Raw genomic sequence first — 26528 nt, 5'->3', positions numbered from 1 at the left:
AGAAGTGATAATTGAAACAGCAGTTCTCGTAGAGACCCCATTAATCTTAGTGACCAAGGAACACAGGCTCTGTGAACACCATTTTTCTTTGTGTTCCTCCAACCCTAGGGGTAAACAGGGGCTCTCTGCAGTTGCTAATCTCTGGGTAATGTTGCCACTTTTCAATTCCAGCCTCCTTTTGAGATTATTTATTTACAGTTTTATTGAGCTATATCACATGTATTTAAACTGTATCATCTGATGAACTTTAATATAAGTATATGCTGTGATACCATCATCACAATAAAAATAACACGTTATTTCTCATGCTCCAAAAGTTTCTCATGCTCCTTTGTAGTCTCTCCCTCTTCTGACCCCACCACAGATCTGTCTTCTGTCACCATTGCTTGTGTTTTCTAGAATTTTATATAAACAGATTCATACAGTATATGCTGCTTCTTTTTAATTTAAATTTTTTAATCAGCATAATTAAACTGACCCATGTTGCATATTTTAATCATTCATTCATGAATGAATTTTAATCATTCATTCATTCATTTTTTTGTTGCTGGACAGTATTCTGTTTATTCTATTGTATATATGTATCACAGTTTGTATTTCCATTCACCAATTTTTTTTTCCCCCAAGGAAGAGAGCATGTACCTGCAGAGGTGGGGGCAGATGGAGAATGAGAGAGAAGATCTTAAGCAGGTTCCATACCCAGCACGGAGCCCCATATGGGGCTCAATCTCATGACCCTAAGATCATGACCTGAGCTGAAATCAAGAGTTGGACATTCAGCAGACTGAGCCACGCAGGCATCCCTTCATTCACCTTTTGATGGACATTTGTTTGTTTCCAGTTTTGAGCTATTACTAAAAATAAAGCTATTTTGAGCTATTACTAAAATAAATAAAGCTGCTATGATCATTTGTGTATGAGTCTGTGTACGAATATCTGCTTTCATTTCTCTTAGGGAAATACCTAAGTGTGTTTAGATTATTAGGGTATTAGATTATTAGTGTATTAGATTATAGGGTAGTAATAAGTCTCACTCTTTAAGAAATAGCAAAGTAAAAAAAAAGAAAGAATGGAAGAAAGAAGGAAAGAAAGAAAGAGAGAAAGAGCAAAGTAATTTCCATAGCTGTATTATTTTCATTTCCACCAGCAGTACATGAGAATTCCAGTTGCTCTAGATCCTTGTCAGCCCTTGATATGGTTACTATTTTTAACTTTAGCCATTCTACTCCTCCCAACACTTTTGTAACCAACTCCCTAAATTAACTTCCTCTGTTTATGATACTTATCGTGATGTCTTTTTTTTTCCTAGTTGGGTGCAGGTTCAATATAAAAATGAAGTGACTCCACACTCAATATGTATTAAATGAATGAATGAATGAAAAACTTATTGAGAGGAAAGCTCTCAGGACTATGAAAGGATGAAAAATCAAGTATAATGTCTAGGCAGACAGAGACTAGGATGAAGTGAGCATATGAAGGCTCTTTTTGAGGTGAAGGCACAGGAGGGAAGCAAGAATCTCTAGCAAACACATAGGGGGACTGTCCAGAGGTATCCGATGGGAAACATTTAACAGAAAAGAATAAATTGCTAGTGTTTAAAAATAGAGACCAAATAATGGAAGAGTATAGATGAGAATCAGTAATTTAGCAAGCAAGAGAGGGTAACTAGGAATGGCAATCAATAGAAAAGACAATGGCTTATGTTGAGTGGAGCTCTATATAAGGATAGATTTGAATAAGAAGGAGGGGTTTCATGGGGGCCAATTAAAAGAACTGAATATAAGAAAACATAAACAAGCAGCCCACATGTCCCAGCAAAACCTCAGGAGATCAGAACAGTAAATCTGATGGTGACATAGTCCCTGGCTCTAGTGGCTCTCCCAGCCTGTGTCTTCTGCACAGGTGCCTGGGGTGGGTGGGTGGTGGGATGAGTCAGTTTGCTGTGGGCAGGCACACAGGTTCATCTAGCCTTATGTTTCAGGAGCCGGAGAAGGGAGGACTACCAGAGCGGGAAAGAAGGGATGACTCTTGTTTGGAACATAGAGCAACCTGAAACAGTGCCTCCTCTTAACCGCTCAATTTATTAGTTGATCCCACTGCCTTGTCTGTCAATGGCACCTGGGACAATAAGAGTCACTCACTCACTCATTCATTCTTTTCTTTACACATTTACTGAGCTCCAACACTATGCCAGGTACCAGGGATAGGAAGATGAGTGAGAAAGACTGAGCTCAAGGAGGTCATGGCATAGCAGGAAAGGCAAACACATCAATAATTCCCTAGGAGAACCCTAGAGAAGGGTTTCCATTACAGGGGAAGCAGAGAAGATGCCACAGTGGAGTTGGTTTTGACAGGCGGTTTGAAGGTTGAGAGAGTTTGCCAAGCAGAGCAGGCAGAAGAGGGGGTAGTATCATTGGTACATAGGTGGGAAAATAACAGACAAAAGTGAAGTTTGGTGTATCCAGGGGCTGGGACAGAAGCATGGTTGGTAGCTAGAGTAGGAGGAGCGATAGCTGTGGCATCTTTTGGAAGGTTCTCATGACAATGACAAAGGTATTAAGGGAAACAGAAGGAAGGGTGAAATAAAACAGGTTGTCAGGTTGCAAACTTATAGAGAGAGTAAGAAATGAATGGTGTCATTTTTATAAGCTAACTTTCTCCCTCTGCAAGCAGAGTGCCTACTACCAGCTGGGTACCTCTGATGTTAGAACTTGGCCTCACTTCTGATAGAGAAGGGAAGCGAGAAGAAGAGAATCACACTGGTTAGAGACATGGAATACTGTACTGGAGAGCCCAATATGCCATTTCAGGAGTGGGCTGTACGTTGTATATCTCAGGAAGTTATCAAGGGTTAAAAGCAGGGGTTGTGGGATCTGACCCATCTGTGGTTACAGAGAGATGCTTACGTGGAAATCTATCAGGAAGCATCTGCAAGTGAAAAGTAGTGAGCACCAGACCCAAGGTAGTGTCAGCAGGAACAGAAAGGAGGGGGAGGACTCAGACATTTTAACTGGAGAACTGGCAAGAATAGGGGATGATTATCTGGAGGCCAAAGGAAAGGAAGGAGCTGGAGAGGCCTCCAAGGGGTCAGGTCTGTGATGTAAGAGCAGAGAGTGGCCGCCTTCACAGAGACTGAGAATGGAGGTGTCCAGGATGTAGCTGGAGATGAGTGGCTCATGCTTAAGAAGGAAACTGAAGTCACATGTGTAGATTTAATCATCAGGAGCATGTGTGTGGTGGCTGATGTCACTAGAGAAGATGAGATCGCTTTGGGAGAATGAAGGGAGTGAAGGAACAAGAGACCCTGGTGAATATCTGTGCTTGAGCAGAAGCCAAGAGGCAACTGTCAGGGAAAGCCCCCTGCAGGAGAGAAGTGGATTTAGTGGTTAGGATGTCCCTGGTGGGCAGCACTGGTAGGGGCCAGCCAGGTTGAGGGTGTGCAGAGAAGGCAGAAAGAGATCAGCCTTTCAGGAAGGACAGAAAGTGTAGGGCTTGGAAACGAGGGAAGCTTTGTAATAAACGCAGGATGAGGGAGACGTGAACATGCAGACATGCAAAGGAAAGGAAGGGGGCACACAGGAAAGAGAAAGGAAACTAAGGAGCCAAGTCATGGAGTAATTGAGAGGGATATAAGCACAAACCAAGAGGAAGGATGAGTCTTCTACTCCTGAAACAGGAGGAAGGAAGGTAAAGACATAAGCAGATCTGGGGATGGTAGGAAGGAATCTGAGCAGGTCATCTGATGGGGAACTTCTCCTTTCTTTGTAAAGAAGAGGCTAAGTTACCTGGTTGGAGGCTGGCAGGAAGAAATGGGAAGCTAGAAAGGGTAAGCTAGCTGCTCAACTTCACATACTCCATAACCAATTCGTTAAATTCTTTCTTTTTCCTGCTCTGTGTTTTAAGGTGTTTTTTTTTAATAGACTTTATTTATTTATTGGAGAGAAAGAGAGAGAGCATGAGCTGCAGGAGGGATAGAGGGAGAAGCAAACTCCCTGCTGAGCAGAAAGCCCAATGGAAGACACTATCCCAGGACCCGGGATCATGACCTGAGCTGAAGGCAGATGCTTAACTGACTGAGCCACCCAGGTGCCCCTATATTTTAAGTTTTTAAATATATTAATAAAGCAGGTCCATATTATTTCTCACAGTGTTAAGTAAAGGAAATCAAAGTCCTAGAATAACAGACCCTTTGAACGGTGGGGGAGAGAAATCTCAGCTAGTTAAGAAGAAAATATATCTTCTGGCTGAAACAAACCAAACCAAATGAAAACACAAAGAAATTATCCTTTGACATCTTTAACTACACTTGCCATTGTTATTTCTAACTCAAAAGTAAAAAACACGGGATGCCTGGGTGGCTCAGTTGGTTAAGCAGCTGCCTTTGGCTCAGGTCATGATTCAGGGTCCTGGGACCGAACCCCGCATAAGGCTCCCTGCTTAGCAGAGAGCCTGCTTCTCTCTCTCTCCCTCTGCCTGCTACTCTGCTACTTGTGCTCTCTGTCAAATAAATAAATAAAATCTTTAAAAAAAAAAAAAGAGTAAAAAACACCTGAATTTCAGAGTTCGTTGCTATGACTTGAAGATGTTGCTGTAGCTTCCAGGAAGCTGGTAATCCTCATAGGTCTTGTTTTAAAATGTGTGGCTCTGGTAATGTTCCATTTGAGACATGTTCTTCTGAAAGCATACATATTTGTGAGCCTTCTGAGTCAGAAGAGGGTTATGGACACTTCTCTCATCTCTCATTTATACAAAGGTAAGAATATAATAATGATCATAATAACAATATTCTTTTATCTTGTTTAAACAGTTCAAGAGAATAATTCATGTAAATTAACAGTAATAAATGCTTAAGAAGTCATGTGGTAAATGAAAAAAAGAAGTCTAAAGGCAGACTGAAGGTGAGCATGGTCAATGGGGATACCCTGTGTAACTGTGGGCTGTTCTTTGCAGTTTTACATAGCCTAAGAGACAGGAGAGGAAGGTTCTGGAAGCTCAAGGAGCTGTGGAGGGGGCTCTGGAACTGAAGCCACTGGAATAGAAAGACCTCTTTTCTAATCAGAACTTTGACTCTGAAGGTTCTTTTCCAGGCCCTGACCAGAACCAGCTCCTAGGGGAGATCCTTGCTCCTCTTATCTTTGGAAGCCATTAGCAAGGCAGTCTGGTGCACAGAACTGAACTGCTATCTTTGTTTGCAGAGACAAGCTGCCTATCCTTCTCAGTAGGATGCCTCTTTGAGTCACTTTCCCAATATTGACAACAGAGTCACAGAGACCTGGCCATTCTCTCTGACCAGAACCCTCTCAGGGCCAAGTATGTTCATAATTCTGTGAGATGCTGGATGGTTCTGGGGGAGTTACCTGAGGTTGGAGGTGGAGAGAAGTTAAATACCTTCTGTGAAAATAGAGATCAGATCATTAGCTCCATGGACACTGTATGCTATCATGATATGTAACTTCTGAGGGGACATGGATCCTTCTGAGTATGTGAGGAAAGGTATGGATTTTCATCTCTTAAAAATGCACAGGCATATCTAGATGCCAAGTTTTCACAGCATTTTGGGAGGGTCAGGTGTATGATTCTTTTCCATAGTCCTTTTTCATGAACCTCCACCACAAACAACCACCCACAAGCAACAGAGGGTTTCCTCTGAATATAGTATAGTCCCCAGACCACATGCTTCAGAAACACTTGAGATGCACAGGTTTCTGGATCCCACTCAGACTCTCTGAGTCTGAATCCCTGGGAGTGGGGCATAGGAATCTGCATTGTAAGCAAACTTCCCAGGGGATTCTGCACAATCTGAGTTTGAGAACTCCTACCTATGGGTTTAGACTCTAGGTGGAAAATCTCAGTTCAGCAGAATTAGGAATTTTCACGTTTGCTCAACAGCTCATTCTTAGCCCATTTGGGGCTCCTTCTGTGTTGTCTCTAGCCAGCATGTTCCTGGACTCTCCTCTCTCCATCACCTTAGAGACCTAAGGACACCCAAAGGTATTTGTATATTGGTTCTTGAGAAACACTTACTAAGATAAATTTTATACCCCAAATAAATGAGTAATAGAGGACTCCCCAGAAGCCACGTGGACTGTCTTGGGTGATCTGTGCCACAGCCTGGCCTCATCACAGCTGCTGGCATCCATATGATCTGTGCATAGCCATCTGTACATATAAAAATATCATTTGTGCACTTGCCTAAGCAGCCCTGGTGAATGGAAAGTTTTGAGAAGCCTTTGATGAATACAATTTGCCATTTAGAGAAGCATTATGCAAACAATACCCAAGAATTGCTGGCTGCTCTGCTTGGTGGGTATCCTGGCCTTTCCATTTTATGACCTACTATGAATAATTCTCACAATGCTCCATCTCCCTATTAGCTGTCACAGATTTTTTTTCATCCCAGAGCCATATTTTAATACCCTGTAATGATGCTCTTCCTCAGGATTCTGTGTTTTTATTATCCATCATGACTCCATAGGAGCATGCTTCCCAAAAGGCACTAAGGGACCTGTTGACCATTACTAAGGAAGCAATCAGTTCATAGGAAATTAAACTGGACTATAACCACACATTGATTCCTCCACTACCTATGTTAATAATTTTCTTTGTGGAGAGTTTGGTGACCAAGTCATGGACCGACTTAGTTCCCTACCGTGGGAAGGCTACAGAATTATTACAATTATAATTACCCACTATAATATGTGACACCACTATATTTATCAGAAGGCACAAATCCAAGTCCTAAGCCCATGTCATACCATTAGGCATCTGTATAAAAAGGCTTTGGATGGTGTTACGAATCTTTAAAACCTGGAATATGTCATCAAAAGGAAAATGAGGATTTAGTTTCCTTTCACTTCAACTCTGAAGCATTTGGATATTGATGTTTAGAATCCACAAACCAAAATCAAGATGGCCAACATTTGAAGTTGTCTGTTAGCTATTGTATTATATTATATTATATTACATTATCTATTGTATTCACAGACATTGTCTATAAGGGGTATTTGATGTGGAAAATGTTACTAATCATGGAGAAGGATTGGTCAATAAGTGGAGCTGGGGGTTGTCTCCTAGCACTGTAATCTCAAGGACGCCCAATTTGAAATGGAATAGAAGGTTCACATTGTACCATATCTTTATGATACCACAGGGTCATCCTTAAGTGTTGATGTGACACTCCCCACCAAAGCCCTCTCAATTTCCAAGGTGATATAAAAGGCAAGCTGCCTTGATTCTATAGCCTCTGGCACTTTTCCCTCCTTGCAGGCTGCTGAGACCACCAAAATTCAGAGGCACTTCCACACTGACAAAGGAAATTTTGGAGAGCTATTTCCTCAAAAGCATGTCCTTAAGCTCTGTGTCCCTTTGTCCTGATTGTTGACTGGCTCAATAATAAACAAGAGAGAAAGTAACCCAAGCTAAGTGAGATCACCGTTCTCACCTGTCCTACACCAGCAACGGTGGTCTGGCCTTGCTCAGCTTTCTACAAGGAAACAAATTAGTTGTATACTTCCTGACACCATATCAAAATAAACTCCAGGGAGGTTAAATATCTAAATGTGAAATTTAGAAATTTTAAAACAAATGAAAGAAAGTATGTCATAACATTTTATTATGTGACAGAAAGATGATTTCTTTATAAAGACAGTGGATGGGGTGCCTAGCTGGCTCAGTCAATTCAGCATCTGACTCTTGGTTTTGACTCAGGTCAGGAGATAGGGCACCCACGCTGGGCTCCCTGCTCAGTGGGGAACCTGTTTTCCTTTTCCCTCTCCTTCTGCCCCTCCCCGCCAATCATGCACACATACACTCTCTCTCTCTAAAATAAATAAATAAATCTTTTTTTTTTTAAGATTTTATTTATTTATCAGAGAGAAAGGGGGGCAGAGAGCAAGCACAGGCAGACAGAATGGCAGGCAGAGGCAGAGGGAGAAGCAGGCTCCCTGCCGAGCAAGGAGCCCGATGTGGGACTCGATCCCAGGATGCTGGGATCATGACCTGAGCCGAAGGCAGATGCTTAACAAACTGAGCCACCCAGGCGTCCCTAAATAAATCTTTTTTAAAAAGATGGCATAAAATATTTATATTGTTACAAAAATGTTAAACTAAACTAAAATAAAATAAAAATCTTAAACTCCTATATGATAAAATATGTTATAAATTAAATTTAAAGACAAGCCATGTCAGAGAGAACATATTTATAATGGAATGGATGGGAATTTATATCCAAGTACAAATTAATATATATGCTATGAATTAATAATAGTTAGCACACTTGAAACAAATGAAAAAAAAAGAGCCTCAATAAAGAAACAGAAAGTCTCAAAAAAGAAATAGAAGATATATATAGGAAGCAAATAGAAATTTTAGAACTGAAAAACGTGATAACCAAAATTGAAAACTCAGTGGACAGAGGGGAGAAAGGAAATAATCAGTGAACGGAAAAAAGACAACAGAAATTATCCAATCAGAACAACAGAAAGAAAATAGACTGGGGGAAAAAAAAAAAGAGCAGAGCCTCAGGGATCTGTGAGACTATTTAACAAAAGATCTAACATATAAAGAGTACTCAAAACTCAACAATAAGAAAAAATCCAGTTAGAAAATGGGCAAAGGATTTGAAGAGTCATTTCGATGAAGAGGGTATACAGATGCCAGTTAAGCACATGAAAGGTATTTAACCTCATCAGCCAGGAAGGAAGAAAGGAACCATTTATTGAGGACTGGTGTGTTAGGTATTGTACGAGGCATTTGTGGAGAAATCTTGGGCACTAAGACAAGGATCCTTCTTTCAGGGTCTTTACAGTCTACCAGGCAAGGGAAAGTCTCAGAGAAATATTATGTAAAGACAGAAAGTGGAAAGTGTCCCACTGGGGAGAAAATAAACCCTTTGGGGTTCAGAGTTTCTAGCCAACATGGACCAAGAAAGATGTTGTGTCATGGCTGACATCTGACATACAGAATGAGTAGGTCTGGGGCAAAAGGAAATGTGGGAGAGAAGACGTTTCAGGTAGAAAGAGAATCAGAAGCAAGCCTTGGAATTAGTACAGTGGAGAGGGTTCATTTGGGCTGGTGCAGCCAGGATGAAAAGGAAAATGACAAGGAAATGCTGAACCAAGTGAGACTGGAAAGATAGGAGGGAGCCAGAGCCTGGAGGACTGTACAGATATTTGGAAATGTGCTCCTTGTATGAAAGTTGGCATGATCTCTGTTGGTTATGTATGAAAATAACTTCCTTTGGTAATATTCCACAGTAGCAAACTAAATGGGTCTTCTACTCTTAGGCTACTCTTAAACTTGAGAAGAGAGGTGTCAATTGCAGATACTATTGTTCTACTAGGATAAAAATGCAGATAAAAATACAGAGCCTGGAGCTAATGGAGGCAAGCTAAGGACACAAAGAATATGTATCCATCTTCTCAAGAAATATATGCTGCAGCCAATAATCAATCTGTTATAGATTCATTTGATTTCCAAGCTCCTCTTAAAATTCAAATACCCTCAGGATTTGGGGATTGGAGGAATGGTGGGTTAAATAATTTCTTGAGTTGGGCTTTATCTTCTTTGACTAATTTTTTTTTCTAGTGGCCTGTTCCATTTGCAAGTTCTTAGATAATCCACCATATTAACAGGTAAGAAAAAGATCACAGACAGCTCTCTAAAAGCAATTCAATAACCATGTTGCTTATGTCCATGGAGCTTTCAATCAACCTCAACATAAATTTGGGTAATAGGTGTGCTACTCCAAGCACACAGGAGAAACAGATGCTGTACTGGAAGCTTAGGTTAACCACTGAAAATCAACAAAGCCACCTTCCTATCTAGCTTAGCAAATAATTAGTTTCAACACTGAATATAAGTGTATTTGGTCTCCCAACACCATTACAGAGCAGAATAGTGTTGTATGCATAACAGCACTTCTCAAACTTTAAGGTGCATGCAAATTACCTGCTGATCTTGTTGAATTATAGATTTTGATCCAGTAGGTCTAGATAGGACCTAAGATTCCATATTACCAGCAGCTCTCAGATGCTGGTACAGCTGGTGTGTGGACCACACTTGAGTCCTGAAGATAAAGCCTAGGTTTGGGCACCAGACAAAACTTCCAGCTATACAACTTACGAGTTTTGTGGCCTTGGGAAAATCATTTAACTTTTCTGAGTCTTCATTATCTCATCTGTAAGATACAAACATATAGACTTATCTTGCAGAGTTAGGGAGAAAATTAAATAATATGTATTAAAGCCATTTGGACAGGGGATGACACATAGTAGTGATTCAATCATGACAACAGGTAGGACTTAGGCTCAGTGAGCAGCATTACTATAAAAGGATGACTGCTTGCTATATATTTGCAGCTGGGTGGAGGAGAGAGTTGTGAGTTATTCTTTTAGTACACAGATAAGAGACATATTATCATTGTTTCCCACTGGGGAGAAAACTTCAAGGTATTCATTTGTTTGTTAGGACTATTGACATACCCTTATGAGCTATTCTCGGCTTATATACATGTGTTCCTGTGTATCAGACCTTAATATTTTATGCATTTTAACAGTGAGCAATATATCCATAATATTGAGTTGGGCTTTATCTTCTTTGACTAGTTTGAGCAACATAATATTTCATGCTTAACAGTGAGCAGTATATCCATAGGAAAGGTCTATGTCAGAGAAAAGTGAACATAAAACAACTTAAAATTGATGATACAAAATTAATCCTAACATTCACCCAATAATTTTATGTCTAGTCTGTCTCATCTTTACCCCTATATACATCCAAAGCAAAAAGGGGCTAGTGTTGTTTTTTTTATTATCTTGGAGAAGTCTGGAGAGCCATACAGGATAGACAACTTGCTCATGGCCCTCCAGTGGGTTAGTAGCAAATAGAGGACACAGTGTGTCAAATGAATAAATAAAATCTTTTTTAAAAATCTACATAACTTTTGACTCCCCCAAAACGTAACTACAAATAATCAACTATGAATAGTTGACCAGAAGCATTTACGGAAACATAAACCACTGATTAATACATATTTTGTATGTTATGTGTATTATATTATATACTGTATTCTTATAATAAAGTAAGCTAGAGAAAAGAAAATGTTAGTAAGATAATCATAAGGGAAAATACATTTACAGTTTTGTATTGTAAAAAAAATTCACATGCAAGTAGACTCATGCAGTTCAAACTCATGTTGTTCAAGGATCAACTGTGTGTCTCTACCTGGTTTGTAGAGAGTTGAGTGTGGTTGCAGACCATGACTGAGACTGCGGTTCTGCCCCTCACCTTGGTGTGAGGAAGCAGCCAGACCCTCAGCTCTTCCAGCTCCAGCTGCATTCCTCCTCCGACTTCTGGGTGTTCTCCCTCCTGCCAGGGGCACATTAGCTTTGTGACAATGGGCACGAGTATCTTCTTCAGGTCATCACTGAAGTCAAGGGAATGAAGGTGGTGAAAGACTGATAAGGGTTTTAGTTCACTCTTGCGGGTTCCAGTTTGTCCCTGCTCTCTCTCATTTCATGCTCTTTCTTTCCTCACAGCCTTCCCTACTGACATGAGGCCCAGCTCTGGATACAGAGGCAACCTCTGTATATTAATTAGCTCCCACAATGGTGTAAGGCCAAATTCCTATAATAAATCCTATATTCTCTATCACTCCTACTGGTATGCTGCTCTGATTGGACTCTGATGGAAATAACCAGATTTTTCTACCTTCCATAACCATAATTATGATTAACAATCTGTCAAATACCTTCTTATCCAGGCCTACAGAGAAGGTAATTCAAAAGGAATTAAACACTTGGGGTGCCTAGGTGTCTCAGGCAGTTAAGTGTCCAGCTCTTGGTTTCAGCTCAGGTCATGATCTCAGGGTCATGAAATTGAGCCCTGAATGGGTCTCTGGGCTCAGCTTGGAGTCTGCTTATCCCTCTGCTCCCCTACCCCCAGTTTGTGCTGCCCTCTCTCTCTCGCTAAAAGAAAAAAAAAAGGGGGGGGGGAATTAAACACTTTAAAATGTCAGTCAATGTCAGATACCAGAAAATTCTCATTCATCTCTCAATTGCTCTAAAGCAATTTATAAAGCAATCGCTTCTGTTTTTCATAAAAAGTCCATAAAGCATGGACTTTTTTTTAGAAGTTATTTTAAGCTGCAGAGAACCCAAAAGACAATATCACCCATATTCCCCACTCTAAGAGATAACCACTGTCAACATCATATATCTATTCCTTATGCTATTCTGTCAGTGCTTACAACATATAATGTGCTATGTGCCCTTTAAAAAAATAATAAAAATTGAATTACATCATATATAATATCTTTCTCTTTAAAATATAGTACGGATGTTTTCTGTATCATGATATATTCAACAGAAGCATTTTTGGCTTTATCATATTCCAATATGATGAATTCCAATATGATGAATACCTAGGCTTTTTAAGTTTTTACAGAATTCTAAGCCACATTACCATGGGCATCCTTATAGTTAAATCTTCACACACATAAATAGTTATTTCCTTAGACCAAATTCTTCCTAGGTATGGAATTACTGAATCAAGGAACTGCGAAATGTTGTCTTCTGAAGCAAATACTTTGACTTCCAACAACCAAGATCAAGTCCTGCTGCTTCCTAAAAACTTTGTACTGCAATTAACTGGGCCAGTGTTTAATCCCACTGGTGAGTTGAGTAAAGTGATATCTGTTTCAGGATTTCCTTTAGTGCCCAGAAGAGGCAGACCAGATGAAGAGTGGTAGGCAGCAATGGAGAGTTTATTGAGGGATAGTAAAAGGTTCCAGACAAGGAAGGGGACCCTAGTGGATTGCTGCTAGAGTTTCTAAGTCCAGGCTTTTTATGAGATTGTTGGTGAGCTGTTTTAATCTGATTAACCCTCCATCATCCCACCCAATCAGGATTTGTCCACAAGCTCATCTATCTAGAGGTAGTTGTTCATGTGGGAAAGGGTGGAGGGCTCCTTTCAGGGTGGCAGACTAACAGGATGGGTTCTTTTTCCTTTTAAGGGTAGCTTCCTCCTTGGGGCGCCTGGGTGGCTCAGTGGGTTAAGCCGCTGCCTTCGGCTCAGGTCATGATCTCAGGGTCCTGGGATGGAGTCCCACATCGGGCTCTCTGCTCAGGAGGGAGCCTGCTTCCCTCTCTCTCTCTCTCTGCCTGCCTCTCTACCTACCTGTGATCTCTCTCTGTCAAATAAATAAATAAAATCTTTAAAAAAAAAAAAATAAGGGTATCTTCCTCTTAGGACAGGGCGCTCCTTGCCCTGCCTGTCTTTGTTCTGACTATCCTCTATTATCTTTTTTTTTTTAAGATTTTATTTGTTTATTTGACAGACAGAGATCACAAGTAGACAGAGAGGCAGGCAGAGAGAGAGAGAAAGGGAAGCAGGCTTCCTGCTGAGCAGAGAGCCCGATGTGGGACTCGATCCCAGGACCCTGAGATCATGACCTGAGCCGAAGGCAGCGGCTTAACCCACTGAGCCACCCAGGTGCCCTATCCTCTATTATCTTTATCAGAGGGTAAAACTGTTCTTTACCGGGCATTCCATACATGAGATAATGACTCAGAATTATTGAGACAAACCAGCTCCACTTGCTAATAATTCTATTCTACCCTCTTTTCATATTATAAGTTTTGAGCCTCCAAGGGTTGCCTTTTTCTCTCAGTGCTAATGCAATTCCAGTATTTAGCCTCGAGAATGCAGACCCTTCTAGCTGTGGGTGAGAGACATCGCAGGAAGAAAAGAAAGCAGAATCTTGTTTGTCTCCCCACCTCTGGGTAAACAGATTGTTTAGCATAACAAAACTATTCTTACAGGGGTGCTTGGTGGCTCAATTGGTTAAGCAACTGACTCTTATTTTGGCCCAGATCATAATCTCAGGGTCCTGAGATCCAGCCCCAGGGCTAGCTCCTCACTCAGCAGGGAGTCTGCTAAGGATTCTCCCCCCCCCCACCGCCCTACTCATACATGTACACTCCCTCTCTCAAATAAATAAATAAATAAATAAATATATTTAAAGCTGTTCTTACAGATGTTACTGGACTTCAGAAGTTGTTACCATGAAAGTAAGCTTTTATATCCAAAACTCTGTAATTCCAATGGGATATCTTTACGTTTTGCCCTGACTATATTTAGCATTTTCATTTTCTAGAAAGTTTAAATACATTGAGTTTTATGAATTAAGACAAAAGAGGATCATTGTCATGTCTTTATTTGCCCTAAGAGGTTAAGAAGAAGCAACACTTAATAGTTCATATTTTTAAACAAGTTTGAAATGCTATTTCTCACAGATTTTAGAGAAGCAGGGAAGAATCAAAATGTGCTCTTTGTAGAGGCTACTTTTAGGCAGCAGGCTTGAGCACTGGAAACCTAATGGGGCTCACAGTGACCACTAAGCTGAATGCCAACAGGCTCATTAGGTGATCCACCCTAAAAAAGCCATACACCCTAGCTGACCAATGGGTTACTTACAACCGAGCATAGTTACCAAAAACGTAAAATTCCGTATGTTCCCAAACCTCCTCACTCCCTCTGGTAACTACAGCCCCTCCACCACTGCTTCCTTGCAGATAGTCTCTTCTTTGCGGTTCTGTCCACTGCTCCCTTACAAGGTATTCAATAAGCCTCTCTATATTTAGTTCTACCTTGGGTGAATTCTTTTACTGCCTGTGCTACTGGCCTCCACCTAATCAGGTCATCCCACACTCTCCTGATCAAAGCCATTTCCTAAGATTTGATGCCAAAATTTGTTTTGTTAGATAGATATATTTTAAGTAAAAAAATGAAAGAAATTAAATAGAACAAATCAAACAGAACAAGCATTGGATTATTGACACTAGAAGGCCAGGTACAGGGACCCAGAGGGGGTCCTGATAGACCAACCTGCAGGGTTCTTGGCTTCATAAAGTGTAGATAATCAAACACGAGCAAGCAGGAAGTGAGAGCGGAGTTTATTGAACATACAGAGAGAGCAGATATAGATGAAGCATCCAGGAGACTTTAAAAGGAAAGGAGCATCAGTCTGATCTTTGTTTGGGTCTGGGGTTTTTTAACTGAAGATTGTAGCCTCATTTATGTGTCCTCTCAAGCATCCAAGACCTGGTTACAACAAAAACAGGGGCCCAAATGTTACTCCTTGGAGACAGGGGGCCTTGCCATTGAGATGTCTAGTACCTGGTGGTCTAGAATACACAATACGAGTGGTCTTGACCAGTCATTCTCACCTGGCCCTTCCTTGGATGTTACCTATTCTATAGAAATCATTAACTCCTTATCCCTTACAAAGAGGACATACACTATTTGCATGATGAGGCATGTGTGAAATGAGGGTGCAGGTCCTAAACAGAAGCAGGAAAAGGAGCAAAAAGCAGGTTTTTTTACGGAGTCTTTCAGTTTCCCCGTCTCATTATGACCTGTAATATTTACACATGCAAAACTTACAGAATGTAACCAAAGTTGTATTAAGAGGGATATTTATACCTTTAAATGTAAATATTAGAAAAGACAAAAGTTGAAAATAAATGATCTAAGCTTCTATCTTAAAAAGAACAGCAAATAAATAGATAAGAAAAAAGATAAAAACAGTAATCAATAAATAGAAAGCAGACATGCAAGAGAGAAAAATCAAGAAAATCAATTTAAATAAACAACACATTTTTAGAAATTAATAATAAATTGTAAACATTAGCAAGACTGGGCAAGAAAAAAAGAAAGAAAACACAAACAACCAGTATCAGTAATGAAAAGGGAGACATTAATGTAGATTCCACAGATATTAAGATAAGATAAGGTACTATGGATAACTTCAAGCAAATAAATTTGAAAATTTAGATGAAATGGAAAAAACGCAAAATGCGACCAACCAAAAGACCAACTTACTCCAATTCAACCAACCTACACAAAATAAAACAAAAATTCTGAATAGTCTTATGTCTGTTTAAAAATTGAACCTATTAATAATGCATATTAATGCTTCTAATAATAATGTTCTAGATCAGTGACTTTATAACTGTTTTGACCAAAACAATAGGAAATACATTTTATATTGTGACCCACTGGACATAGATGCATATGTGTATGTGTTTATTGTTGGGTCCCCCAATAATGGGTCCATGATTAAAGGAGCGATACTGATACAAAGCGAAGGTCAAGCAAAGCTTTATTTCGTGCCAAGCAACGAGAATCAAACCAATGGGCCGGGGCCACGCCTCTTACAGAGAGCTTGACCCCTCCCTCCCTGCCTCACAGACTAACTTTTATAGAGCAAAGGCCATGTGGTTGGGCCTGGCCACACACAGGTGGTGAATGAGATTGCAAAGCACAGAGGAAGCTGCACAGTCATGCTAGGTCACACGTAAGTGACCAATTGAATTAAATTTACCCTATAGTAGACATCTGAACTAGTCTAACACCTTGGTGAGAATTGGTGCCCAAAAGGTGGGGCCCACACTCCTTGGTAGCTAGGGAGACGGTAGGCATGCTTTACTGACTGAATGTCTCTACCTAACCGGACTCATCCCTGCATTGGGCTGTTATCTCTACCTGGCCTGACCCACCCTTGTATTTGGGCTTTGTTACCTGGGACTGGTTTCCCGGACTTGCTTTTAAATAAGTTCCCCTGGGGGGGGGGGTCAGGGTCAATTTAAGTTTTACTGCATAAACAACAAAAATGGCTGTTCAACCAAGGTGGGGCCACTCTGGCTAAATAGGCCCTTACATTTATGAAATAAAGGTTTTATGAAACCAATTCTTACTGTTGTTGAGAAGGAGGAATTTCCTCTGCCCTTCAAGATCCTTCTACCTGGACTAAGAATCAAGTTGACTTGACACAGATTAACAGGAAAAAATCAAATTTAGTAGTGTACACATGGGAAATCTACACGGACATAGAAATTCCAAAGACAATGAGGCAACATGACACTTATATGAGTGTATATGAGTTCATGAGTGAGTTCATGAGAGTTCATGTACATGAGTATATGAGTTCTAGGACGCTGAGAACATGACCTGAACCAAAGGCAGAGGCTCAACCCCCTGGGCCACCGAGGCACCCTTCATAGGTGCCCTGTTATGCAAATAACTTTCTTAGGTCAAGAGGAATCTCTGTTGATAGCTCTCTTCCTTGTACTAGCAGGCAGTAAATGGGGAGATATAGAAACTTTCCTCAATCTGCTGGGGTTTGATCGCTTTTAACTCAAAATAACGTTCATGCCAAAATGGCCCATTTGGGTGCAGCTGGCAGTAAGACCTATCATCTTAATATGAGGGAACCACCCTGTTATTTCAATTCTCTTATGTTCTTTTAAATGATGGTTCTGAAGCACTAAATTGATTTTGTGACCCACTAATAGTTTGCTATGTGCAGTCAGAAGAACAGTGCTTGCATGTAGTAGTCACTACATAAATATTTGCTATGATTACTATTATTATTCATCTAGGGATCTCCAGCATTTGTGTAATACCTGGCACACAGTAAGTATCTGATAAATGTCTATAAATTAATTAATTTTGTTATTACTGGCCTTTAAGAGAGTCTCAATAAAGAGTTGGGACCAGTAGCCTCTCTTAAGACATTCTTCTTCTTAACTTCTACTAGGAACTAGGGTGTCACCAACATCCATATCTGCCTCTTATAACTAATAGCAAAAGAAATTTTCCAGCCATTTGAATGAAAAGGAGGCTGTCATGTAGTTGTTATTGGCTGTGCTTGTACAAATTCACGCAGACAAGGCATCTGTTCACCCCACTGTCATCTCCAGTAAATTACTTTGATGGCCCCAAATGTGGCTGAATTCTAACTTGAATTTGGATTACCAATTTCCATTAACAAAGAAAAGGCTTAACACCATGATGTAGTATTGAAACTGGGTCTTCAGGTATACAAAGCAAGTGAATTCAAGACAGAGGGAATTATCAAACCTCTCAGATCAGAGAATTTTCAAAGCTTGGTAAGTTAATTGTAAGCAACACATATATTGCAATAGTCTATTCCAATGCCTTGAACTACCCTCTGTCAAAAACTTTGAAGAGGAACATTTAAACATCCAGTCATGACTGAGTCAATTAAGGGAAGAGGAAACAAAACAGATTTTAACCAAATGGAAAATACAAATAAAACACTAGTATTCTTCAGTGTGTTTTGAATCACTCAATCCTAAGAGTTTTCAAGCAATCAAGATCATGAGCATAGGTTAATAATGGCAGCTTGTTTCCATGCTGCTGTCATTACCAGGGAATCAGTAGACTCTTAAGACTCTGGAAACAGAATTTAGGCTAAAACTTTGAATGTGGTGCTAAAAAAGAAAGGGTATGTAATTGTATGGGTGCATGATTACTATTTTCACTTCATAAAGAGTTTTGGTATAATTAATACAGTGTTTCTCTGTCCTGTACCCAAAATTAAATAGAAATTAACATAGTTTAACTGGGGCACAAGGATGCAGTAGCACCTGGCTCTCGAATGGACCAGGTTCGGCCCACTTGCAACTGATAAAAATCCAAAGGCAGAGAGATGATTGGCAGTGGAAGAAGGAAAGAATTTATCTCAGTGAGGCCAACACTAGGTAGACATTGGACTATCATCTCAAAGACTTCCTCCAAAGTTCTGAAAATACTTCGAGGTTTACGTAAGGAAAATGTGGGACAAAGGTCAGTGGGTACATGCTGGGGCAATAAAAGTCAGGTTGATCATCATCTTTTGGAGTCAAATAGATGTGGCTTTGCTGGCAACATGGCAGTAGCTATTGCTACAGCTGTAGTTTCCATTCCCATCATGGGATGCTTTGCCTGCTAGGTCTTTTGCCTGAATTAAGAGATAAGCTGGAAAGAATAAATTAATCAATTAGAAAGTACAGACTGAGGTCAAAATTAAGGTGGTTGAAGTCCTCCATCAATAGTATTTTACGGTCTGCGGGCTCTGAGTACTAAGGATATCCAGTAATTCAAGGCCTTGATTTGATAAGTATTCCCAAACTTGATAGCTCATAGTCATCTGAGAAGATTTTAAAAATTAAGGTCTTCAGGGGCAACTGGATGGCTTAGCTGGTTAAGCGTCTGCCTTCGGCTCAGGTCATGATTTCAGGGTCTTGGGATCGAGCCCCACATGGGGCTCCCTGCTCGGCTAGGAGTCTACTTCTTCCTGTCCCCTCTTGCTCCTCCCTGCTGCTCATGCTCTCTTTCTCTCTGTCAAATAAATAAATAAAATCTTAAAAAAAAAAAAAATTAGGGTCTCTAGTCTTTTTACCTGGACCTATTGAGAAAGAATCCCTAGGGAACAGAGCCACTGACCTGTATTATTTTTAATACATCTCCCTGATGATCGGCAAGATTTGAGAATCAGTAGTAGATGGGAACCAAGTAGTGCTCTCCTGGTCTGAAGAATCAATGCACCTCCCTAACTTATTCCTAATGGAAGATTTGGATGGTAACGAAAATAAAGCAGATGTGTGGTGAATTTCCAACTTTCCACCTGACATAGAGTTTTTCTGATAACAATCCTAAAACAATCTTTAGTCATAAGACTTCAGGAGTTTGTTACTTCTTGATATTCTCAGCCTATGCATGCTGTTATTAACACATCTTATCTGAGAATGATACATTTTTCCATGCTTTGTAAGTTCAGTATGGGAAGTGAGGACCAGTTTTTCAAAGGGCCGTCCTAGAACTACATTACTTACCATGTTGCCTTCTGAGAAGCATTGCCTATATAAAAAAAGAGAACAGTAACTTTATTTTAACTGGCAGTTTCTTATCATAACTAAGAGACGTAAAAGTAGGTCCCATCTTGCCATGACTGAAAAGAAAATAGTAATTATATTTTCAACCAGCTGGATGGATAGTTAATTATGTAACCGTATGCCACATACACAAAAAAAATTACTTACTTGTTTTTTTTTAATCTCCTTGTTTTTCCATATTATTTTCTTCTTAGATGAATGCTTCTGACATTTTTCCTTCCACACTTTGCTATTTTCGTTACAGGACTTAAACCCAGATATAAATGTATATCCCCCACAACAACTCTTCACAGATTCAGATCTGGCTTCCATAGAATAATTGGCTATTAGAGCTGGAGGGGAACAGAGCAGTCATTCAAAATAACAGTCTGATTTCCTATTAGAAAACTGGGGCTCAGAAGTTAAGTGATTTACCAGACTACATGAAAACCAGATTGGAAATCACATCTAAGTATTAGCTGAGCATTTTTCCACCTACCATTCTGTTCAACAGATACAGACAATGAAGCGAACTACAATATATGTGAAAAATATATTTTTCTAAATCATTACACATCCACATTTTAAATTAACATTTTTATTGAGCTATAATTCACATACCCTAAAACTCATCCATTAAAAATTCAATGGCTTTTGGTATGTTCACAGAGTTGTGCAGCAATCACAATCTAATTTCAGATTATTTTTATCCCCTGTTTCTATTAATAGTCACTCCCAATTCCTGACCTCTACTCCAGTCCCCAGGCAACCACGATTCTACTTTCTGTCACTATAGACTTGCCTATTTTGGACATAGGATATGTGGTCCTTTGTATCTGGCTTCTTTCAATTAGCATAATGTTTTTAAGGTCCATCCATTCCATTCTTTTTTTTTTTTCTAAGTCATATTGTACTGTATAGATATACTACATTTTGTTTATTCATCATTTGATGGACATTTGTTTCCACTCTTAGGCTATTATAAATAGCAATGTGAACATTTACGTACAAGTTTTTGTGTACACTTAAAAGTCTTCATTTCTCTCAGGTATACAACTCAGAACGAAATTGCTAGATTATATGGTAAACTCTCGTCTAACATTTCAGGAACTGCCAAGTTTTCTGCGACAGCACCATTTTATACTCTTACCAGCAATGTACAAGTGTTGTATTTCTCCACAACTCTGTTTTCATCTTTCTTGATTTTAGCCATTCTAGCAGTATCTCCTTGTGACTTTGATTTTCATTTCCCTACTGATTAATGATGTGGAGAAACTTTTCCTGTGCTTATTGGCCATTTGCATATCTTCCTTGGAAAGATGTCCATTCAGATCCTTTACCCATTTTTATTGAGTTTTTTATCTTATTGTTATGGATTTGGAGAAGTTCTGTATATATTCTAGATACTAGTCCTTATCAGATACATGATTTGCAGAAATTTTCTCTCATTCTATAGACTGTCTTTTCATTTTCTTGATAGCATTCTTTAAAGCACATTTTTCAATTTTGATGAAATGCAACTTAGCTATTCTTTTTTTGACCCTGTGCTCTTGGTGTCATAACTAAGAAACCATTGTTTAACTCAAGGTTACAAAGATTTATGCCTATTTTTCTGCTTGATTTTTAGTTTTAGCTCTTGCAGTTAGGTCTATCATCCATTTTGAGTTAATTTTTGAATATGTTATGATGGAGGGGTTTAAATCCATTCTTTTGCATACGGATACCCAGTCATCCTGACACCATTGGTAGAAGAGACAATTCTGTGTTCATTAATTGTCAGCAACTTTGTCATAAATCTATTGACCATAAATGTGAGAGTTTATTTCTGTACTCTCAGTTCTACTCCATTGATCTTTATGTCTCTTCTTATGCTCGTACCACACTCTCTTGATTACTGTAGCTTTGTAGTAAGTTTTAAGATTGGGAAGTGATTCCTCTGACTTTGATCTGATGTTTTAAGATTGTTTTGACTACTCTGGAGTTTCTTGAATTTCGAAGAGAATTTTAGGATCACAGTGCCAATTTCTGCAAATAAGTCAGCTGGAAATTTGATGAGGATTGCAATGAATCTGCAGGTCAATTTGGAGAGTATTGCCATCTGAACAGTATTAAATCTTCTGATACGTGGACATGGGATGTCTCTACACTTATTTAGGTCTTCTTTAATTACTTTCAGAAATGTTTATAGTTTTCAGAGTTTTAGTTTTGTACCTCCTTTGTTAAATTTATCCGTAAGAACTGCATTACTTTTGATGCTATTATAAATGGAATTGTTTTCTTAATTTCATTTTTGGATTGTTCATTGCTAATCTATAAAAATACAATTGATTTTGTAGGTTGGTCTTACATGCTGTAACTCTGTTCAACTCATTTATTAGTTCTAATAGTTCAGTGAAATTGTTAGGATTTTCTGTATGCAAGAGTGTGTCATCTAAAATAGAAATAGCTTTGCTTATCCCTTTCCAATATGGATACTTCTATGCCTTTTTCTTGGCTAACTGTCCTACCTAAAACCTCCAGTAAAATGTTGAGTAGAAATAATAAGAGAAACAATAAAAACATCTTGTATTGTTCCTGATCTTGGGGGAAAGCTTTCAGTCTTTCACCATAAGTATGATGCTATCTGTGGGGCTTTGTAGATGCCATTTATCAGGCTAAAGAAGTTCCATTCTCTCCCTAATTTAGTGCATGCCTTTCTCATAAATGGGAATTGAATTTTGTCAAATGCTTTTTCTGCTTCTAGTTAGTCATGTGATTTGTCTTTATTCTATTGACATGGTTGCATTACATTAATTCACTTTCAAATGTTGAAGTGATCTTGCATTTCTGAGCTATATCCCACTTGGTCATGGTGTATAATCCTTTCTATATGTTGCCGGATTCAGCTTGCTTTTATTTTGTTGAGGATGTGTGTGTCTATAGTTATAAGAGATATTGGTCTGTAGTTTTCTTGTGATGCCTATGTCCAGTTTTGGTATCAGGGTAATACTGGCCTCACAGAATGAGTTGAGATGGATTCTGTCCTTTTCTATTTTTTGGAAGAAATTATGAAGGATTGGCATTAATTTTTCTTTAAATGTAGAATTCAACAGTAAAATCACCTGGGCTTGGATTGTTCTTTGCAGGAAGTTTTAAAACTACTAATTCAATCTCGGAAGATATTGAATCCATTCAGATTTTCTTCTTGAGTCAATTCTAGGTAGTTTGTGTCTCTCTAGGAATCTGTCCATTGTGTTAGCTTATCTAATTTGTTGACTTACAATTGTTCAAATATTCACTTATAATCATTTATATTTCTATAAGTTTGGTAGTAATGTTCTCCCTCTCTTCCTGATTTTAGTGATTTTATTCCTCTCTTTTTTTCTTGGTAAGTCTAGAAAAAGGTGTATCAATTTTGTTTTCTTTTCAAAAAAACCAATTTTTTGTTTTGTTATTTTCTCCATTTTTCTTCTATTTTCCTTTTCATTTATTTTCACTTTAATATTTATTATCCCCCTCCTTTTTCTTGCTTTGGGTTTAGTGTGCTGTTCTTTTGCTAGTTTCATAAGGTGAAAGGTTAAATTTGAGATCTTTTCTCTGTTTTAATGTTCTCATTTATAGTTATAAATTTCCGAGTACTGCTTCCTTTGTATTCCCATAAGTTTGGGTATGCTGTGCTTCTGTTTTCATTCATTTGAAAGTATTTTCTAATTTCTTCTTCGACCCATTCATTATTGTATTATTTAATTTTGTGTATTTCTCAAATTTCCTCCTGTTATTGCCTTTTAATTTAATTCCATTGTGGTTAGAGAACTTTCTTTGTATAAATTCAACCCTTTTAAATTTATTAAGGATTATTTTATAACTTAGCTTTCAGCATATATATCCTGGAGCATGTTCTATGTATCCTTGAGACAAGTGTGTATTCTGCTGTTATTGGGTGGAGTGTTTCATAGATGTCTATGAGGTCTGATATTTGATGAGAAAAATGAGATACAGAAGGTATTAGTGGATTACTCAATATTGCATATCTACCTGATCACAGAGGTGGAAATACTAGGGTGAATCATGCCATTCTTGAACATCAAAAATGAACAATTACCAGCAATTTCTCATAGTTCAACTTCACACAACTTAAGTCTCCTAACTTTCAGTTCAGTGTCCTCGTCACTTAACCAGAATATTATGTTAGGATAGGCTGTGCTACATAAGGCATATGCCCTGAGCTATTCTTGGCTTACCACAATGAATACTGATTTTGTGCTCATCTTATTCTATTCAGGTACTGCAGCTCTCCTCCAAATGGTGACTCAGGGATCACAGCTGCTTCTATTTTGTATGCCTGCCTTCCAGGGGCACATGTTGGGGGAAGAAAACTTCAGGATCGCCTGGCATGTTCTTAATGGTGAGCCCTAAGATGGTGGCTTAGATAACTTCTGTGTACATCCTGTTGGCCTAGTCCAGGGCCCAAACCTACTCTGGATAGCCGCCTTACTTACAATGTAATCTCCTATTCTTCAGCCAATTACATGGAGAATGTAGTCTAACAGTGGGGTGTGCTTTCCCATCTCAAGAGTCCAGCATCTCTTTGGCTTTCCTCATTTTAATCATATTTAAATATATTTTCAACAATTCAAAATGTAGGTCTTAAAAATGCCTCAGAATTAAAATATGAAACAAATCCTCTTGACAAATTTTTTCTAATGGGAAGCCCTATCATATTTTAGCTAATTTAGGAGAAACTATTAACAAGACAAAACCACCCCTCATAAAGACTGTAATAAACTCACTGGAGGTTTTCTGAGGGTCAGAGCCTGGAATCCAGCCTATTTCACTCCACTGCCCCCTGGTAAACAGATGAACAAATGAAAAACCTTTGAATTACAGGGCCAGCTATAAATTGGAAAGGGACACCAACTTCTGGGGGTCTGTATAATCCCTACCTCTCTGCAACATGTCTACTGAGAACCCTCTAAGTAACTGAACATTTCACAGTTCTAGGGCTACATAGAGATGCCTGATTGTGGCCACTACAGCTCTTCTAAAGCCTCAGCCTAGGGGGAAAAGAATCTCACTTTGACTCCATTTTAAAAAATCTCATTTTTACTCTCCTCATATACCCACCAAGGGAGCCAAGTGCAATTTTTCAGTGCATTCGGGAAAGGAACTTGGATGTGTGCTTTCTGTATGCAATTTTTCATTGCCTTTACAGTCCAGGGTGGCTGAGAAATAATATCCAAACACATTCTTTAAAAGAAAACCCCAAGTAGCCTGTGAGTGGCTGGTGTCAGTTGTGAACACTGAGATAAGAGCTCAGGAAGGGGACAGCCAGTATTGTGGGAACTGTCTCCTGCCTGGGTTGACATGGACAATGCCTATGGCATAGTGAGAAGACGGGAAAGTGGTAAGAAGAAAAACAATGTACCTAACATTTGGACCCCAAGTCCACTTGTGCTTAGGCCAAAACAAAGTACTGGAGAGAAATTCATAAAATCTTATTACCATAGAATGCTCAGAGGAACTGGCAAATTCTTACTTTCATAGGATGTTTCTTCATATATAACCCGTATCCCCATAAGGACACCTAGGTTTCTCTAGATGTATCTATTTGCTTATTTCACTGATTTGATTCAAACAGATGGTAATATTTTGGGTCAGTGGTTATCGTCCCTTATTTCATAGTATCATCTCCAGCTTTGACTTTAAAGATATACACTTGGTAGTTGTGGAAGGTGAAAGAATCTGGCACATTTGTCTTTTACCATTAAGAATCTGGGTTTCTTTTAGTACAGCAGTTCTCAAGTATTTTGATCTAAAGATTCATTTACAATCTTAAAAATTATCAAGGAATGCAAAGAGCTTTTGTTCATCTGGATATCTATCTTAACTTACAGATTCAGGAATTAAAACTAAGGAATTTAAAACATTTATTTATTAACTCACTTGAAAATAATAACATTCCCATCATATGGTACCATAAATAACATACTTTAAGGAAAAATAGCTATATTATCTAAACCAAAAATTTAGCTTTATCTTTTTGCAAATCTCTTTAACGTCTTGCTTACTAGATTTCTGGATTCATATACTTCTTTCTGCACCTATCTGTTGCAATGTTATTTTGGACAAAGCATATGAAGAAAATCCTTTTTCATGCAGATAAGTAGAAAAGGAAGAAGTATTTTAATCTTTCAGATAATTTTGAGTGTTTTTCTTTAATACTAAACCTGAACTCAGCAAGTCATAGTTTCTTAAAGTTTAGTATGATGTGGAATCTAAAACCCTGTCAATGAACTTTCATACACTGTGACATTAAAATTCATCAGCCTAGGTGTTTTCTAACACCAAAAACCAATTCTCTGATTCTCCAGACACTAACTGAATGTCCTACAATTCAATTCTATTCAGACACTCCCTGGAATTAGCGTCAAACTCCACAAGATTAATGGCTCAGTCCCACAAGGATGTTCCCATTTCAGACGCTAGTCACAAATACTGGGTCCCCAATTTAGGACTACAAATCAGAGGTTCCCACAACACCTTCTTCTCACTTTTGTTTATACTAGAATGGCTCACAAAACACAGGGGAACTGTTTACTTATTATTACTGATTTATTATAAAGGACACAACTCAGGAACAGCCAAATGGAAGAGATTCCTAGGCCAGGTTATGGGGGGCTGTGAGCACAGAGCTTCCAGGCCCTTTCTATATAGCCACCCTTCCAGCACCTCAATGAGCTTACCAATGTGGAAGCTCTCTAAATCCTGTCATTTAAGTGTTTTAATGGAGGTTTCATCACATCAGCAGGATCGATTATTAACTTACTGTCC

The 26528-nt window shown here is 38.9% G+C and overlaps 1 protein-coding gene across 1 annotated transcript in view; it reads right to left on the bottom strand.

The window, feature by feature from the left end:
* Nucleotides 1-26528, bottom strand: part of NMS (neuromedin S) — a gene marked incomplete at its 5' end in the record, with an annotated part of 53723 nt that overhangs the window by 18856 nt on the left and 8339 nt on the right. The window contains one exon of the mRNA XM_082743006.1: nucleotides 19680-19704. Coding sequence (XP_082599132.1) covers nucleotides 19680-19704 — 25 coding nt within the window. The remainder of the gene's footprint in view (nucleotides 1-19679; nucleotides 19705-26528) is intronic.

The sequence above is a fragment of the Mustela nivalis genome (genome assembly GCF_964662115.1).
Source record: "Mustela nivalis genome assembly, chromosome: 8".
NCBI lineage: Eukaryota > Metazoa > Chordata > Mammalia > Carnivora > Mustelidae > Mustela > Mustela nivalis.
The sequence above is the reverse complement of the archived record's forward strand: the minus strand, read 5'-3'. Positions and strand labels throughout refer to the sequence as shown.